Source organism: Sinocyclocheilus grahami, unplaced genomic scaffold, assembly GCF_001515645.1.
Source record: "Sinocyclocheilus grahami isolate Dianchi unplaced genomic scaffold, SAMN03320097.WGS_v1.1 scaffold152.1, whole genome shotgun sequence".
Taxonomy (NCBI): domain Eukaryota; kingdom Metazoa; phylum Chordata; class Actinopteri; order Cypriniformes; family Cyprinidae; genus Sinocyclocheilus; species Sinocyclocheilus grahami.
The window spans coordinates 2,106,942-2,123,277 of record NW_015505331.1 but is presented as its reverse complement, the minus strand read 5'-3'; the positions used below and the strand labels follow the sequence as shown (position 1 = coordinate 2,123,277).

Genomic DNA, 16,336 nt, shown 5'->3' with positions numbered 1-16,336 from the left:
AATATTGTGAAATATTATTACAGTTTATAATAAAGGTTTTCTATATTTAAAAAATAAAAAAATGTAATTAAATCCTGTTATAGTAAAGCTGAATTTTCAGCAGTCATTACTCCATTACTTCATGGTAACTGCAACTTGCTTGACATTCTTTCAGAGCAGAATCTTACATTTTTTTATGTTATCATCTACAGGGAGTTACGCTATGAGGGACTTGGTCAGCAACTTGCCCAGCGGACAGCAGCGGCCAGCCAAGAACCTGGAGGAGGACACAGTAGTGGCCATCCTCAACACCATCCATGAAATCATCATTGACAGCTCTGAGAACGCCCGCTCTCTCATTACTGCTCAAGCAATCGACAAACTAGTGGCCATCAACAGGACCAGGTAAGAAGGGAACAGAGAATGGACCAAGATTATGGTAATGACACAATATATGGTCTCTCTTTGATCAGAGTTAAGCTATAATCACACTGTAAGTTTCTGATTTCTGCTCAAACCAGATATTTTGTGAAACTAGAATATTACATTTAAAAAGCTTTAACATTTTAACCTTTATTTTCACTTTTCATCTTTCTATGTTATAATTGATTTTTAGATCAAGCCAACTATCTACGGTATTTTCACTTCAACCAATTATGATTTCTTAAGGCTTGCTTAGTTCTGTATGTACACAAACAACAGGTTTTTGATCTGTGTAAACATCTTGTGTTAGTTTGGGTCCTCCTTAACTGGCAGAGAAAAACAGCAACAAGAGTTGCTGCTTTTTGAAGTGTCTTATTTTTATCACCACACATCTTTAATATATGCGTGTTAAAAACTGAATATTAAATGGTGCAGTGCTGTTGCTATCAAAAGCAGCAGAGACCTCCGGAGAGTGAGCCATATGTTAAACAAACAACCTCCATCCTTTCCACATGTGACCTCATTTAAAACTGCATGTCATTTATACCATTTCCGCCTGAGCATGATTTTACCCGAAACTAAATATTGATTGTAAGAGATTAACTTTTTAAAGAGTACATGCTAGACTGGAGAGTGGCTACACGGCCTCTCTCTATCTCTCTCTGACTCTTTGAAGTCGTAGGCTCCTGGTAATTAAGTGAGGATCACAGGAAAAGCTAATGAAGTGAAAAGAGAGAAATCTGTGGCCACAGGGGTTAGAGATTGCAGCCATAGTGACACTGCGATGCTGGGGGGGGGGGAATAGATGACTTTGAATTTGAGAGTTATTCCACTGGTCTCTGGATTCTGCATAACTCTCTTTCCCTCCATGTTTATGCATTGCAGCCAGTCAGCAAGGGAAACCAAAGCTGCTTCCCATGTACTACAGACGGTTTGGAGCTATAAGGAGCTGAGAAATGCCCTGACCAAGGATGGCTGGAATAAAACACACTTCCAAGTAGAGTGAATCATAAACGCACACAAACACTCTGATTTCTCAGTTATTCCTAAACCAAAGTGTAAAGTGGAGAAAGGTAAATCCCATGAAGAAATGTCCAGGTCACACTTCACTTTAAAATGTACAGAAAAACTAAGAAATGAACAAGAAAATATTTGCATAGTGAAAATTGAGTGTAAATGGAGTGTCATTTTCATGATAATCAAGCAGAATTGTCCCCCAAAATTCTCATGACCTCTCAAATTTCTCAAAAAAAAAAAAAATCTTGTTCTCATTAATGTAATACATTGCTGAGTGGACACAATTATTATTTTTTTTTACATTTTTAATTATTAAATAAATATGATATTAAAGGTCACATAAATAATAATGAATAATTATTATAAATATATTCAGTGAAACAAATACTGCTATGATGTATACTTCATTTATGCTGTATTTGACAAATGTACATTAATTCTATTATAAAAGTGTTCTTATTTCAAATGTCACACAGATTTTTCACATCACAGTATTTTTTGTTGAACGAGAATGAGATCAAATGTGCTTAAGTTTATTTATTGTTCCTAGGTGCCAGTAAAATTATTTCAGAATGCAAAAAATCACGATGGTCAAAATAATAGATCTCATTTCCTTGATGCAAAATACATTTTTTCGAAAGAAAGTGAAATATGATTCAGACATTTCTTGATGGTTTCTGTGAGATTCACATGCTATTGTAACTATCCTTTGCATCCCTTACTGTACATATTTTATGAAGAAAGAGACCTAGTTGTCCTAATCCAAGTGCTTTTAGTGAAGGTTTGTCACTCTGTCCTGTGTTTCTGAAACATTCTCCTCTTGATCCTTCTCAGCCGATACCGACTGGCACTCCCAAAGGATCTAAGAGTTGCAAGCCTGGCTACGACGATACTACACTCCCCTTGATGGAGACGAACCAAGGTTAGCGTAAGACCCCAAACAGAGACTTTACACACACTTGATAGCAGCGAATCTGGGTGCTCAGGGGAGTTCTGGCGGTTCAGGTGCACCTGAGCGAGCATATCTTCTGAACTCTACTACTTTCTGTGTTTTAACACATGGCAGAATGCTTGATCTCTCACCCCCGCTGCTCAGCTGGTGTGTGCAGCTGCCGCATCTCTTGTGCTTTAATCGGTCATTTGAGTGGTTCATATGATACAGAATGATTTATGAGGATCAGACAGCAGATTAATGGGCCTCAATGTAGGAGCTCATTATTCATTCACTCTCAAGTAAAATGATGGTAAATTACTGCAGTGCTGCAATAAAAAGCACCATCCGTCCACCCAGGGCACATCTCATTGAGAGAGGAGTTAGCATGACAGCTTTGGCTTTTTTTAGATTTTATTGCTGTTGTTAGCATGGATGCTCATGACAGTGATACATTTGATCACTTCCATCAGTCCCATGCCATTACCTGCTTGCCTTACTGTGGAGAACTGAGCACAACAGTGACCGCCCATCTTTTCGGAAGCCTTTGTTTCAGAAGCATTTTTCTCATTCATTTTCTCTATAGCTGAATTAAAAATCTATAAAAGGTCTTAAACCAAACTAACCACTATGAACTACTCATCCGTGAACCATTCTGAAGGATTTTATCGAATCAGCACAATAAAATGTGAAACTTTTAACTTAAGATTGTTTCTGAGTATAAAATACATGTTTTAAAGGCCCATTCACACCAAGAACGATAACTATCAAGATAACTATATTAGCATCCACACCAGCAGACGATATCGTCTGTTTATTCCAAGCGCACTCTTGTCTGCCGCTTTAAACTCTAGAGCTCGTGATAGCAGGATTGATTCTGATTGGCTGTCAATGTTTTTAATTGTTCATCAGCTGGAAAAAAATCATTCTGAAAGTGATTCCAACGATATCGTTTCTCTGTGCCTTTATCGTTATAACTGTGGTGTGGACTCTGCTAATCTTTAATATTGAGAACGATTTTTAAAACTATATCTTTATTGTCATCTTTATAGTTATCGTCCTTGGTGTGAACAGGACTTAAGTGTATTATTTAATCTAAAACGCAGTAAAAATTTAATATTGTGAAATTGTATTCCAATTTAAAATAACTTATCTTTTTTTATATATTTTAAAATGTAATTTATTGTTGTGATGGCAAAGCTGAATTTTCAGCAGCCATTACTCAGTCTTCAGTGTCACATGATCCTTCAGAAATCATTCTAATATGCTGATTTGCTGCTCAAGAATCATTACTTATTATTATCTCACTTGAAATGGTTTGATTTGATTGTAATTCCTATGCTTTATGGTAGTGGGCGGTTACTGTTGAGTCAGATTGCTGCTGTTCTCACTTCCTTTGTCTTCTCTGATTGGTGTCTCTCACTTCAGAATTGTGGATAGTTTAGGATTTCACAGAGAATATTTTTTTGACATTTCGAGATTTTTATACTTAAATTGATATTCTAAAATTGAGCATGCGTATTAGTGATGTGAAAATCCAGCCTGTAAAATGCTTTTCAGGCAACAGAGGGTGTAGCGGTGGGGATGTGATACCTATGGATGAACTCGGTCCAGGTAAGACACTGTCGGCATGCTCTCAAAAAAACAAAAAAATCTTACAGACTAATGTGGTTTTAAGAGAATACAAAACCATAATCCCTCTAATTCCATTTACCCTAAAATTTCTCCCAAGCAATGTTGTGTTTAGATTTAAAAGTAATTTTTCTAACCACATTTCTTTTTCCCTGAAGAGTTTCATTCCAACGCTGTCTGCAATACCCCTCTTTTAATAAGATGTTTGTAGTGTTGTTGTGTTTGGTGTGTTTTGGGTCAATGAAAATTTGAACAGAAGCACTATTGCTTGTTCGCTACAGAGTAACACCTCTTCATTATGGCGCCGTCTCTCTGATCTTCTCCACTGAAGCAGCATCCTCTCCAAGCCTGACTGACAATAATTGGACAGAGGCTGAAGATGGGGTGCTACTTTAGTGGGTAGAAGTAAGTGATGAAATGGCAGTGACTGTGAGGGACAGCTCATACACACGGCCTGCATGAACACACACAAAACCCGCACAGTAATCACACACATCACATGCTCAGCTGTGAGCACCAGAACATCTGTGAACGCAGCACGTACGGGATGCTCCCAGCTGAAGGTTGAGGGATTCGTTTCTGTTTGTTTGAAGAGCCATGCTGAGGGTGCTGACACACCGATCATGATAACAGAGCTTTTCTGCTTTCTTTACCTCTCATTAGATGGCTATTCGACGATTGACCAGAGAGACAAAGTCTCCAAGTACAAAAGCAGCGACGGCTCATCTGATCTGCAGGAGCGGGAGCCGTTAAAGGTCAGAGCTGAAGTGTCAGAAGTGAGTCACGTTTCTACATCTGTTTAATCTGGTAGTGTGGTAGTATCCTATCTGTCTCATTAGCTGCTTCAGGCACCAACACTGCAAGTTGTGCAGAGAAAAGAGAAATTATATATTAACAGTGAATTTGGGTTGGAGCCACGGTGATTTGTCTAATTAGTGGAAGGCTGCAGAACTGTGTTGCCAGATATGTAGAACAATAAGCAATCTGGTCTGAGCCAAAATAAGAGATTTGGTTCTCCACAACAAACCAAAGTGATTTTCACACATTGGAAATGCGACCCATGACTGTCCATATTTATAAGCAACCTAATGAAAAACAATCCTAAATTTGCTTATAATACGTGGACATGGCAATACTGATTTTATGGCATCATAGATCCCCCCCAGTATGATGGTGTGATATATATATATCAGACTTTCAGATCACAGTCTACATCTATACGTTTAAGATATCTGTTCATATTAAGTATATTTAAACTTAACTTCCCCTCATACAGTCTGTTGTTAGCTCCATGTGGTGCTTAAAAAGATAATTAAATGTCAGCTTTGTGATTTTTTTTTTAAGTTATTAATGTAGAGATGATTAAGAAACTGCCTGGTGCTACTATTTTCCCCCTTTGACTATCATCTGTAAGAGAGGTCGACTTGCGTATCAAGTGCCTCTGCAACAGTAGATTGAGTTCTCTTACTCCTTCTTGACTTTATATGGATTCATCTCATATAATGAGTGTGATCAGAGTCCAGTGTGAGAGTGATTCACATTACTGTGTCTGCATTCGAAAGAGGCCACACTGTGCTCATAGATGAGCGTGTTCATGGACACCTCTGCATTATTGACGACTACATTTCTGTACCATCTGTAGTCTGTCTCAGGATTGTGACAGGGCTTTGTATCTCAACCACTGCCTGCCATATTTCTTTGTTAGACTTTCCGAACGCTTTAATAGATGTCATTACAAATTCAGATTCCTGTCGCTTCGACTGTCAGAACGTCAACCGAACAAACAGATTCATTCTTTTCTATTGTCACAATATTTGAGAAGGGTCTGGCTGCAGCCTCGCACTTGCACTCTCAGACTTGCATTCTCAGACACTTGCGCTTCCGCTAGCGACGTCACTTGCAGGCATACAGGCAAGCAGGTGAGCTTAGAATAAATGCAACACGCACAGTTTCACGTTAAGCGTTTTTGCATATAGAATAAACTGTCTACAGCTCTTTTATATCATTGTCTTTGTCCATTAAGCTACTTTACGTGTTTTATTTATAATGATATAATGATAAAGAAATGCACGTTCATAATTGCTGTTCTGTATATACTTTGAGTCAACAACCAGACATATAGGCTACTGTATTGTCTTTATCATCCGTTATTATACAACATTAAGCGTTTTGCTTTATGGGAGGACAAGTACAAGTTTACGCGTTGTGTTCATAGCCATCTGTTTGCCTTGTAGTAGATTAAATAATAACTATATATCGAATTTGATCTTTTAATTTAACTTAATGTATCTTAATACATTACGCCATGTTAAGTGTTTATGTTTTTCTACAGGAGGAAAACGCTTAACGAGAGACTTTGTGCATTGCGTTCATATTCTGCTGTTCTGTGGCCACGGATTTGCGGGTCTTGTCTTTTTCTTGCAGGGCCCTGTATGTTATAGTACTAAATTAGTTGTAATCGTTTAATCACCACCACAGCGTCTTGTCTCCATTGGCAACACGCACCATTTGTGTCGATTGCAAGTGACGTCGCAGGTATCGGAGAGTGCAAGTGGCGATTGCAAGTGACTTCGTAATTTAGTTTCTTTTTTCTTGTCTTCACCACCTGGCTACTGTTGTAAAATGTTGAGAGATTCAAACAAAAAGTAATAAAAAATAGAACAAAATAAAAATTAAAATAAAACTGCAAGTGACGTCGCTAGCAGAAGCACAAGTGTCTGAGAATGCAAGTCTGAGAGTGCAAGTGCAAGGCTGCAGCTAGACCCTCTTGCAATATTTGGCAGACAAGGGTTTATTTCCCTACTAATACAATGAAGTTGCTCCCTCTAGGGGACCTTGCTGGCACAACACGCATGTATACCTAAAAATCATGCCGATCAAAGTTTTGTTGTTTTTCGGAATGGATCTTTGTTCAGTTCTGCATGCATTCACTTCAATTACCGTTCTCTTCTAACATTTCAAACTGTTTATTTTCCCCTTGAGCTTCCCCTGCTGCAAGGACTAACTCTGACCTTTCTCTGTGTGTTTAAACTGTTGGTTTTGCTGATTTGCACCCCTCTCCCATTGCTGCAGAATGACACAAATAGGAAACACTATATCAGGAGCAACAGGCCGACTGTCAGCTTGGTGGATGCTTGTGATGTAAAACCTCAGCCTGTTGACTCCTGGGTCTAAATGCACGCATGGTAGGTTTTATGCGTTTGATTTGGGTGTTTTATTGTAGTGGTTTTGTTCTCACCCATCCTGTTTATGAAATAACTCTCACCCTTTTTTCATCATTTGCTCTGTCTAACCCAGAGAAGTGCATTGTCTGAATCGGTCGCTAATCTGACGACTGCATGTTCAGATCTTAAAACATCATTTTCTTCATGAGGATTGTGATTCAGAATAGATGTGAAGATAGGATCAAACAGATTTCTTAAAGAGTGGAGCATGATCTTGATCTACCTTTCAAAAGCTTGTTTTTTTTTTTTTATCAAAAAACAGTTATATTTTGAAATATTACAGTTTAAAATAACAGTTTTTTTGGTTATATTTTAAAATGCAATTTATTCCTGTGATGGCAAAGCTGAATTTTCAGCAGCCATTATTTCAGTCTTCAGTGTTTTCAGAAATTATTCTAATATGCTCATTTGCTGCTCAAGAAACATTTCCTATTATTATCAATGTTGAAAACATTTGTGCTGCTTAATATTTTTGTAGAAACCATGATACATTTTTTCAGCATTCTTTGGTGAATAGAAAGTTCAAAAGAACTGCATTTATTTCAAATAGAAAACTAATTTTTTTTACTGTCACTTTGGAACAATTGAATGTGTCCTTGCTGACTTTTTGCTGAAAGTATTAATTTCTTTTAAATAAAATCTCACCCCAAACCCTTGAACGCTTTTCACTCATTTTCTGTGGAAAGAGGACTAAAGGAAGAAACTACACTGTGTACACTCGTACATGTTCCAGTGCTGACTTCTCTGGGTTAGCATCATCATCGTCTGTTTGTTTTCACTCTCATGCTTGCCAAATATCTGCTCATCATCCTTGCTTTCTTCATCCCATACTGTATCTGTCTGGCAGGAAACCATCATCAGTTCAGTTCTAGTCCTCGAAACATGTAGAATTTAATCATGTCCAGTATTGTTTAAATCTGGTAAGTCATATAGAGAAAACATGTCATTAGTTTCAACATCCTAAAAACAATCCATCATTCAAGTGACATGCTCGCTTTCATTTGGCAGACATTATCTTGTGCATGTCTATAAATATAATCATGTCTTTGTTTGTGAACATATTACAAATATCTCTCATTAGAACGCACATTTTTATTTAGTCTGATAATGTCGTCTGATGTCTGTGGCTTTCCTGCCCTCTCCGCTGCAGGCTTAGCTAGCAACAGCGCCACATCTTACCACACAAGGATTTCACGTCACCACTGCCGTTAACCGCAGAGCTCACCGTGATGTGGACTCATCTGAAGACTTTTGCCTAAAAGAGCGAGAGAAAAATACAAACTTTCATTCAACAGCCAATATTTTGAGATTTCTCAACAAGTGAAAAGGGGAAAAAAGTACCATTTCTCATATGTACATTCCCACTGGACGTAGTGTACCCAGAACTGAGGATTTGCTGTCACGGAGCCAGAATGATGGATTGATTTGAGTGTACAGGAAGTGCTGTCATGGACGTGGACGTGTATTGGAAAGAATTGGATTGAGGGGTAAAAGGAAATAAGAAAAAACACTATTTTTATGTCAAAACAAAAAAATATAATTTTTGCCTATATTATTTTTGTTGTACGTTTCTGCCTGATTACTGTTGGATTTGGTTTCCCCCAAAGTGCAGTGAATTGTGAATTTTGTTTTCGTTTGTTTTCATTTTGTAGCGTTTTAATGAAATTTTCGGTTTTCTAAAATAGTTGAGGACACTTGTGAAAGGAGGAAAAATAATGTTTTTTTTTGTTTTTGTTGATGTTCATTACAATGGTGTGGGGGCACATACAAAGTCTGGGGGGGGGGGGGTTTATGTTTTATTGGTCCCTAACTGCTCTTTCTCTCTCTCTCTCTCTCTTTCTCTTTGTGTGTCTCTTTGACATACAAACACACACACACACACCTCCTCTCTCTGGCTCCTCCCACCTTCACTCACTCTGTGTTCTCAATGTAGTCTAGACTGGTGGTGGGTTTTGCCTTGTATTACATTGTATTATAAACTTTTAAAAGATAGAAACGTTAAAAGGTTTTGATTATATAGTTGTTTATGCTCTCCTAGCACTCAAGAACAATGCCACAGTGACCGAATGTATTGTTAATTTTACTAATACCCAGAAGAGAGAATTGCTCTTGTTAAAGAAAAGTACAGGTTTGTAGAGTATCACTTTGGTGTGTTTTCAATAAATCATGCCTGAAATGAGCATAGTCTGTCTGTTTCTTTTCCTTTAACCCCCCAACTTAAAATTTAAAATGTGTCATTTTGTAGTTTTGGACCCCATTGACTTTCAGTGTATGGCTAAAACAGTTGAAATGTTGTTCAAAATGTTATTTTGTGTTCCATAGAAGACAGAAAACCATGCCGATGACCTAAGGGTGAGTAAATGATGAGAGAATGTTTATTTTTGTATGGACCATACTTTTAATACACTTTCAATCTTCATTTCAGGCAAATTATGCATTTACTAGAAACAGCTTGTCACATGAGCTTTCATCAGTAAACAGGTTTTTGTTTCATTGTCATAATAATTTAGTTCCTCTAGAAATCTCAGAATTTTTTACATTTGTACATGATTTAAATATTGATACTCCCTCTGGCTGTTTAACAACTCCAAGAGCGGAAATATTTATTTCAGGAATTTCATTTGGTAAAAACTGCAAAATATTTCTAACTTTGTGCATTAAATCACATCATCCAGTGTGTGTGCAGCTCCTGCGATGGCCTGTGTGATGATGGATATGTGTTTATGAGCCTGATCCCAGTCTTCCTTCAGCCCGGTGCTCTCAGCCTTCTCTACTGCATCTGCCAGGCCGGGGAAGGTGGGCACACTTGATGACCATATCACATGCCTGTGTGGTGCCAGACAGCATTAGAAGTGATTGCAAACAGGTGTGACATCAGCATGAACAAATCGAGAGTGGTAAGGGGAATGCAGATTAATATTCATAAGGGACCGGACATTAGTAGCAGGACATTTTAATAATGCTGCTTCATACCTGAAACCATATTGCTCTGGGAATGCTAGCGGGTCAAGGAAAGCTCTGTCCAGCAGCATGAGCTGGTCATTAATTTGACGAACCTTCAGGGGCCTGTTGTGAAGACGGAAGTTATGTTTATGCTGTTATGTACCCTTGACACCACAGCAGGTGGTTTTGACATCACTTTAACCCCGTAAAGCCTACTCTCAAATTTCTAATGCCTCTAAATTATCAACATGAGCAAAACTTTGCTGAAAAACCTGTTGTACACCATATTCTCCATAGTTTATTATTTTTTAGCAAGTAAAAACTTTAAAAACATCCCCCTTCAGGTTGTGGTACACATGTCTTTTTTACTGTGAAATCCATAATGATGCTGAAGTAAATTTAAAAATAAATGTTATATTGTTAGTAATATTTCGAGAACACTTACTGGACTCGAGCCACTTAGGTTTACTTGATTATTCATACAGATTTTTTTTTTAAATAATCATGTTAAAAAGTATGAAATATGTTCAGGTTTTTTCAGGAATGTTTTATCTTACTCTGCTAGGGTTGTAAAAATCTCAAAGAATGGCCATATAGATATCAACAAAGACACCAAATTGCAATTTTTTGCTCAGTTTGGGCCTCTAAATAAAATTTTGATGTTTTTTTATGAGCTCCAAATGTATCTATCTATCTATATACAGTATGTGTGTGTATATATATATATATATGTCAAGTTTGGTGGCTGTCGTGGAATAACTGCACAGCTTTCTTCAAGGATTCTGGGATAGGAAAAAGTGCTCATTCTCATTGCTACTTTGACACTTATGTACTTCCATCTCTCTCACCTTGTACAAACATTTAGGTTGGCAAATTCCCCTAATGAATAACATTTCCCTCATCCAAAGCAGTCTGGAAAATCTTGTTAGCTCACCGATAGAGATTCCTTTAGTCGCAAGTTTTTCCTCAAAGATTGTAACCGCCTGACTGAGGTACTGCTCTGGACTTTCTGCATAGTCACTGCAGTTGAAAGGCAGCAGAAGACTGTCAGCCAATCGCAACAGTACGTTCCCTGCTGTCCTAGCTACTGCCTGGTGACTTGTGAAACCTGCATAATGGAAAGTCCTTTGAATTTAAATTAGAACCGACAAGAACTGGCAGACAAATATTAAAAGAGGGATTATAGTACATAGAATATATGATCTCATTTGAGAACCTCAGTATTCGGTTCACCTGGATCAATGTGTGTTGATGCGTATAGTCAAAGGTATCATAAGCTGTGTAGTAGGCTGGGTAGATGTGCTCTTGTTTTGTTCTGCAAAGGGATGGAGAATGTGTTCTTAATATTAACCAACTTTTTTTTTATTCTAAATGTTTGATTGCATCAGTGCTGACCACATACCCAATCATAATAATAGGAAATGTCCATAGACGTTATTCCAAGGTAGTGCATAAAAGCAGCATTATCACTTCCTGCTCCTGTCAAGAAGCCCACACTGAAAATACAATGAACAGTATTGAGAATTATTACTAGTAGTCATGGTATTGTAATCACCTTGTTTTAAAATATAACATCAAACCATGAGGTATATTGCGAGCATACTTTGGTATAAATCCCATAATTTAGACTGGTTCTGTTGGAAAACTGTATCCAGTTCTCATAGACTGATTTGGTTGGTCCAGGTGCATTTACCTGAAAGCACATGACTCATCAAAGCATTATGAAAGTCACATCTCAGATAAGGTAACTGATAAATGACTTGTTCCTCACCTGTTTAGAGGCTGTGAAAATGACACTGTGCTGCTGGAGAAGCAGAAGCCCTGAGCGTAGCATTAGCTGTGGTGGACATAGAACATTTCAGCAAGTAGAAAACTGGAGGAAAATTATATTCTATAGTACCGAACACTGAGATGTCCACATTGACGTTCGCCACAGTGCGCTCACTCAGCTTACTGAAGTACTCCTAAGAACGAACATTTCTTTTAACATCAGTATGGTGTTTTTTTTTTAGTAATGCTACTGATGTCTTTATCAACAGACCTCTGTGTATTCTGCAGATCCAATAAGGCCAAATTCTTCAGCTCCCCAACTGCCAAAAATAATGGACCGCCGAGGCTGCCATTTCCCTTTCAGGTAGAGATATAAATTAATATGATTTAACTTTTGTTATTCTTTCAGCTTGGAACTGACACTAGAATATGATGCATTGTTATATTTTTCTCTTTATTGCCTCCCAGCTCTCATATAGTTTTAAGAACACCGTGTTATTTCCATTATACTCCTAGACCACTTTGTGTCACAGCAAATGACTTGATTTGGGTCACTACAACCAGCCCTACAGTCACATCTAATGGCAAAATCAGTTTATCTGTGAATGTCATTAGGTCTCACCTTCCTTCACCATCTTCCCCAGCACTCTGGTGATCTCCAGCATTACTGCTGTACCGCTGCTGGGGGCAATGGCTCCGTGTACCCAGCTGTCCCTGTGGTTCCCATAGACCACGTATAACACAAATACAGTTTGCAAATGCAACTGATGTGGTAAATTCCTCAAAATGTATTTGGTAATATAACAAAAAGTAAAAATAAAAAGCTTTGATAAGGCTGTATTTATTAGATCAAAAATACTGTAAAATAGTAGTTATATTGTTACAGTTTAAAAGAGCTGTTTTCTATTCTAATATATTTGAAAATGTGATTTATTTCTGCGATGGCAAAGCTAATTTGTCAGAAGCCATTATTCCAGTTTTCAGTTATATAATGACTTAAGTGCCCAAATACTTTTTGGGAACTGTGTGTATTAAGACAACATGTTTTTTTTATTTTTTATTGTTGTTTGTTTTTTAATATGACAAATCTAACTTACCTGGCTCAACGCTACCTCGGATTACTCCCATAACATTTGCTGAATATTTCAGCCTCTCAGTGTTGTAAATGTCCAAGTGCACATTGCTGACAGAAAAAAACATTATTTTAATTCTGACCAACATTATAACCTTTCAACACAAAATCATACTTGTTCAAACATTGCAAGATATGCAAGATACCGCCATAAAGCCCAATTCGGTGGAGTGTTGCAGTGATGTTTGTCCTTCTGTAGATTTCTGCTATCTCCACATCATGATCATGGAGCTCAAGTAGAGTGACCATCGGGTTCTTGGTCACCACACTAACCAAAGCCTTTCTCCATCAATTGCTCAGTTTGGCCAGAAGGCCAGCTCTAGGAAGAGTCCTGGCTGTTTCAAACTTCTTCCTTTAAAGGGGTCATATGATGCGATTTCAAGTTTTCCTTTCTCTTTGGAGTGTTACAAGCTGATTGTGCATAGATAAGATCCCTGAAGTTGCAAAGACTAAAGTCTCAAAACCAAAGAGATATTCTTTATCAAAGTTAAGACTCTGCCACGCCCCCCTAAATCGGCTCGTTCTAACACGCCCCCACATTTCTACCTCACTATGTGAAAATATTTGCATAATGCCGCCCAAATGTGCACGCAAAGAAAGAAGGCATGGTTTCAGTAACCGCAGTTAGTGTTGAAGCAGCCATGTCAGGGAGATGCTGTGTTTCTAGGTGAAAGCAAAAGAACTTTATTTGGCCTTCCGAAAGTAGATGCATCTAGGAGTCTTTAAGATTACTTACAACAGAACAGCAATGCATTTTATGGACGACCGTTTCGTGAACATAGGAGAGGAGGTAATTCTGACTTTGCTATGACAATCTGGCGCTTCTGAATCAGCTACTGTTTTGTTATTAGTTTAAGTATTTGCTATTGACTGTTCAAATGCAGATTTTTGTGCATCATGTGTGTTTGTGTGTGTGTGTGTGTGTATGTGAGAGAGAGAGAGAGAGAGAGAGGGGGGGGGGGGGGGGGGGAGGGGGTCACATCACAGTGGAGTCAGCTGTCTTAACCGTGGCTTGTGTACTGCACACATACCAGCTTCATCCCTGTGTCTGTCACGCGACTCTGTTCCCCTTTCGGGCTCTGTCTTTACATTTATTTTGAAAGATGAAGCTCGCAATTATGGTAAGGGGCGTTACATTTCCGACGAGTGCTTGCGGTGTTCGGCCAATCACAATGCACTGGGTCAGCTGGCCAATCAGAGCAGACTGCGCTTGTCGGAAGGAGGGACTTTGTAGAAAACGAAGCGTTTGAGAGAGGCGGGGCATAGAGGACCTACAATAATGTACAGTATTTGAAAAATAATGTGTTTTTGAACATTAAAGCATGTCAACATATTATATTACACCAAATACACAAAATAATAATCTTTAAAAAAGCATCATATGACCCCTTTAAGGGGTAACAGAGACCACATGTTTCTGTGACCCTTCAACGAGGCAGAATTTTTTTCTGAACTCTGTCCCAGGTGTCTGGCTTGATGCAAACCTGTTTCTGAGCTCTACAGGCAGTTCTTGTGACCTCAGGGCTTTGTTTTTGCTCTGATATGCATTATCAGCTGTTGGACCTTTTATTAAGACGTGTGTGCCGTTCCAAATCATACCCATTCAATTGAATTTGCCACAGGATAACTTCACTCAAAGTGTAGTAACATCTACAAGCAATATGAATGCTCCTAGGTTCAATTTCAACTGTCCCATACAAAGGTATGAATACTTGTGCAATTAAATTAAGTTTTTTATTTTTAATACATTTGCAAATATGTTTAAAAAAACAGTTTTTTGCTTTATCATTATGGTGTATGAAAAAAGTAATTTAAAGCAGTTTAGCATAAGGCAGCAACATAACAAAACATGAAAAAAATTTGGGGGAAAAAAAACATGAATACTTTCGCAAGGCACTGTATATTGGGCACAAATATGCAACATTTACCTGTTGCTGAAGGAAGATGTAGCTTTGAACCCTGTAAGTGCAGGTAAATGAGCCTTGCCATTCAGCAGGGGCATCGTCCCCATCGAGCTCACTGTCACAGATAATTCAGTCAGAATTAGATGGAAACTAAATTCTAAAAAGGGAGAAACTAAAGAAAGAAAAGGTATGCATAAATAGTTAAACTTACCAGATTAATCTTTCAGCATCTTCAAACCCTATTGGCTGAGCTGGAATTGGTGGAATACCTGTTTTGTCTTCTTTTGGTATTCTGTAGGTATCATCTACAAATGAATCCATTTACATATGTTGTTTATGTACCATGTGTCATATACCTTATATGATTCAATGTAAAAAAATAATAATAATAATAATAATAACCAGTTACCCTTTGCAGCTAGGTAAGGTGTTAACAAGTCCAAAGTCAATGTTGTATGAGCCTCGCTAGACGCCAGGTGGCGGCAGATACCAAGAGTAAGGGTAGGTTTCACTTTCTGACACCATTCATGTCATATGGCTCAGTATAGACCAGGGGTGTCAAACTCAATTCTTAGAGGGCAGCAGCCCTGCAGAGTTGAACTCCAACCCTAATTAAACACACCTGATCCAGCTAATCGGGTTCTTTAGACTTATTTGAAAACTACATGGTATGTGTGTTGGAGCAGGGTTGCAACTAAACTCTGCAGGGCTGCGGCCCTCCAGGAACTGAGTTTGACACCCCTGGTATAGGCCCAGCAGCCCAACAATTCCAAACTTGGGTGCATTTATAACCTGTTATTTTCATGCCACAGGAGAGTAAAAATGTCTTTATGCATTCAAGGAAAAAAAACTACACAGTCTGGATCTATTCAGATATTTAAACTGATTTAACTAATGTTTCCTCACTTTTTTAGATCTCCCTTCTCCTCCGTATCTGGTTATGGCGATTGTTCCCCTCAGATCCAGCGCTCTGTTGAACAGCTCATAGTCACTCATTTTTCCTTGGTTTGCATAGACAAGTTTTCCCTGCATATAAAACAGACGAGTCACTATATATTGGACTATATCACAGTTTGATTCAGACATAAATATTACTTTTATAATATCTACATAATAATTACATAATCTTATCAGCCTTTGATAAAGTTAGTGATAAAGTTACAAAAATTATTCAGTCAAGAGCAGTGAGTGATTTTGTCTTTTGTTGTTAACATTAACAATAATCAATAATTAATTAACATTGTTAACATTAACATTTGGTATGAAAGTGACAGGAGATTTTACCTGTTGTCTTTCAGTCTGTGTTAAAGAACAACAACAAAAAAATCACTCTGCTCAAATCTGCTCTTGACTTAATAACCTTTTCATATTTAATATGGAT

General features: G+C 38.0%; 1 protein-coding gene and 1 pseudogene across 4 annotated transcripts in view; one reads left to right on the top strand and one right to left on the bottom strand.

The window, feature by feature from the left end:
- LOC107592331 (armadillo repeat protein deleted in velo-cardio-facial syndrome homolog) overlaps positions 1–8,871 on the top strand; it is a 305,477-nt gene extending 296,606 nt beyond the window's left edge. For 3 of the 4 annotated variants that reach the window (XM_016281818.1, XM_016281820.1, XM_016281821.1), the window contains 7 exons: positions 192–384; positions 1,288–1,399; positions 2,254–2,341; positions 3,911–3,964; positions 4,646–4,758; positions 7,055–7,167; positions 8,357–8,871. In XM_016281818.1, the coding sequence (XP_016137304.1) occupies positions 192–384; positions 1,288–1,399; positions 2,254–2,341; positions 3,911–3,964; positions 4,646–4,758; positions 7,055–7,156 (662 nt within the window). In that variant the 3' untranslated portion in view covers positions 7,157–7,167; positions 8,357–8,871. The remainder of the gene's footprint in view (positions 1–191; positions 385–1,287; positions 1,400–2,253; positions 2,342–3,910; positions 3,965–4,645; positions 4,759–7,054; positions 7,168–8,356) is intronic. The other variant, XM_016281819.1, reaches the window with a different exon arrangement.
- Positions 8,872–10,881: 2,010 nt separating this feature from the next.
- On the bottom strand, positions 10,882–15,987 carry LOC107592381 (N-acetylated-alpha-linked acidic dipeptidase-like protein; annotated as a pseudogene).
- Positions 15,988–16,336: the final 349 nt, after the last annotated feature.